The sequence below is a fragment of the Staurois parvus genome, unplaced genomic scaffold (genome assembly GCF_062004578.1).
Source record: "Staurois parvus isolate SC_StPar_1 unplaced genomic scaffold, SC_StPar_1.0 ptg000633l, whole genome shotgun sequence".
NCBI classification, from domain to species: Eukaryota; Metazoa; Chordata; class Amphibia; order Anura; family Ranidae; genus Staurois; species Staurois parvus.
The window spans coordinates 478,780-481,645 of record NW_028318429.1 but is presented as its reverse complement, the minus strand read 5'-3'; the positions used below and the strand labels follow the sequence as shown (position 1 = coordinate 481,645).

The following is a 2,866-nucleotide window of genomic DNA, read 5'->3' as shown; positions in this document are numbered from 1 at the left end:
TGAAATTTACGTCCTTTTCCTCCCACAAATAGAGCTTTCCTTTGGTGGTATTAGATCTCCTGTGTGGTTTTTATTTTTGTGGTAAAAAAAAAAAATACTAACAATTTTGAAAAAAAAAATAATTTTTTTTTTACTTTTTGCTATTAAAAAACGTCCAGTTAAAAATTTAAAATATCAAATTTCATCATAAATTTAGGCCAAAATGTATTGTGCTCCGTGTCTTTGCTAAAACAAAATCCCAATACGTGTAAATGAATTGGTTTACATGACAGTTATAGAGTTTTCACATGGCGGTATAGATGTTGGGATTTTTTTTTTCATTATTATTATTATTTTTACAAGTAATGGTGGCGATCAGCGAATTATAGCAGGACTGTGGCGGGAATTCGAACACAGGGGGAACTGATTTGGTATCACTGACATCCGCAGTGACACCAATACAGTGATCAGTGCTAATAAAAAACACTGACACTGTACCAATGGCACTGGGCAGGAGGGTTTAACATGAGAGGCGTTCAAAGGGTTAACTGTGTGCTGCATTTTTCCTGGTGTCAGAGACTTTCACTTCCATTTTTCCTGCTGTCAGCGATGGCCTCTGCTAATCTGAGAGTCGAGGTGAAATGTTCCGTCTGTCTGAACATTTATACAGATCCTGTAATGCTGAGATGTGGACATAACTTCTGCCGAGTCTGTATTGATCGTGTTCTGGATGCACAGGGGGGGTCTGGAGGATATTCCTGTCCGGAATGCAGAGAGAAGTTTCCGGATCGGTCTGCACTGCACAGGAACATAACACTGCGTAATTTTTTGGAGAATTTCCAGTCTGCTCAGCCTGATCAGGAGGAGTCCGGGGTCTTCTGTACTCACTGTGTGGACTATCCTGTACCTGCTGTTAGAACCTGTCTGCTCTGTGAGGTTTCTCTGTGTGATAAACACCTGAGAGTCCACAAAAAGTCCCCAGAACACATCTTATGTGACCCCACCTTGTCCATGGAGAGCAGGAAATGCTCCGTCCATAAGGAAGTCTTGAAGTATTTTTGCATAGCGGATAAGACCTGTATCTGTGTGTCTTGTTGTATGATTGGAGGACATAAAGGACATGAGATGGAGTCACTGGATGAGGCGTCTGAGAAGAAGAAGGAGACACTGAGGAATGTTCTGCAGAAACTTCTGACAAAGAGAGAGGAGATGGAGGAAAGAGTCCAGAGTCTGCAGGAACACAGGAGGAAAGTAGAAGAAGAAGAGGCTGGTGACACCAAGAGATTTACTGCCCTGTTTATAGATCTCAGGAGACGTCTGGAAGACCTGGAGAAGAGAGTCCTGAGGGAAATCTCCGGGAGGGCAGAGCGGGTCTCCATCTTCATCCGGGATCTGGAAATAAAGAAGGAGGAGCTGTCCAGGAAGATGCGTGACATTGAGGAGCTGTGTAACATGACGGATCCACTGACTGTCCTACAGGAATCAGACACAGGTGACTTGTGTGATACTGAGGATGGAGATAATGAGGACAGAGAGAGACATGAGGAACTCCTCCATGATGGAGGGGGGCTGGATGTGGCTGGGATATCAGACACATTACACACATTATCTGATATAATAACAGAGGGAAATGTATCCTTCTATATACTGGGAGCTGAGGACATATTACTGGATGGAAACACAGCTCATAATAATCTACATATATCAGATGACAGGAAAACTGTATCCAGGTCAGATAGAAAACAGAATCGTCCAGAAACACCAGAGAGATTTCAGGATTTTTATCAGGTGTTGAGCAGTCAGAGTTTCTCCTCAGGGAGACATTACTGGGAAGTGGATGTTGGGGGGTCAGATGGATGGAGAGTCGGGATGTGTTACCCCAGTATAGACAGGAGAGGACGGCAGTCACTGATTGGATGTAATAACAAGTCCTGGGGATTGTACAGGAATGGTGATCAGTTTGGGGCAATACATAACAGCAATGTGACCCTCTTACCCTCCAATCCCCCCAGTACCAGAGTCAGGATATATCTGGATTATGAGGCCGGGCGGATCTCCTTTTATGATCTGTGTGACCCGATCCGACACCTCCACACCTTCACCACCACCTTCACTGAGCCCCTCCATGCCGGGTTACGTGTATGGGGAGGTTGTATAAAGATCTGTGGGGGGAGAGGGGGAAAATCCATTTTTGGGGACACTTAAAGTAGTATTAAACCCAAGAGCAAACATTTATTATATTGCAGCTCACAAATTCTTAGATGTGACGGCTGCATTCATTTTAGTTTTTAGTCTTCTTTCTTGTATTTTAAAGAAGCTCTCTTCCAGATGTTTCAGTTTACAGGGGTGAAACAAACCATTTACCCCTCATATTCCTTCTGTACTGAAATGTATTGTAATTGTACGGTCTCCCTTATATTGTAAAGCGCTGAGCAAACTGTTGGCGCTATATAAATCCTGTATAATAATAATAATCATAATTTACCACCTCTGGTTCCTTTCCTCAAAGCGGAACTTTACTCTTTCAATCAGAATGAACTTTGATGAATCCTTATGCTGTTGGCCTTAATAAATAGTTAGGAAGGTATATTATATTTACTCATTTGCAACTTTTTCATTTCTTCTGTGGGTTCCTGATTCCTGGCCTAGCCCAAAATGATGTCATACATCCCAGGAGTCTTCAAGGGCAAGTTTTTTCATTAACCACTTCCCGACCGGCCGTTGTATATAAACGGCCGGACGGTGGCACTGCAGGGTCGGGTGGCCGTCTATAAACGGCCTCCCCGCACCCTGCTTGTGCGCGCTCCCTGGGAGCGCGCAGCACCGCGATCCGGTGCCCACTGTGTCCTCCGGACACAGTGAAACACCGATCGTCGGACGGGACCTC

The 2,866-nt window shown here is 44.2% G+C and overlaps 1 protein-coding gene across 1 annotated transcript; it reads left to right on the top strand.

Moving 5' to 3' along the window:
- Positions 1-588: 588 nt before the first annotated feature.
- Positions 589-2,283, top strand: LOC149449302 (E3 ubiquitin-protein ligase TRIM39-like). Its single transcript, XM_089693432.1, has one exon. It carries the CDS (start codon positions 589-591, stop codon positions 2,182-2,184), a length of 1,596 nt encoding a protein of 531 aa, XP_089549558.1. The 3' UTR covers positions 2,185-2,283.
- The last annotated feature ends 583 nt before the right edge of the window (positions 2,284-2,866 follow it).

Bases quoted from the DNA above. Each gene is read 5' to 3' on its own strand.
- LOC149449302 (XM_089693432.1), top strand. From the start codon at position 589: ATGGCCTCTGCTAATCTGAGAGTCGAGGTGAAATGTTCCGTCTGTCTG.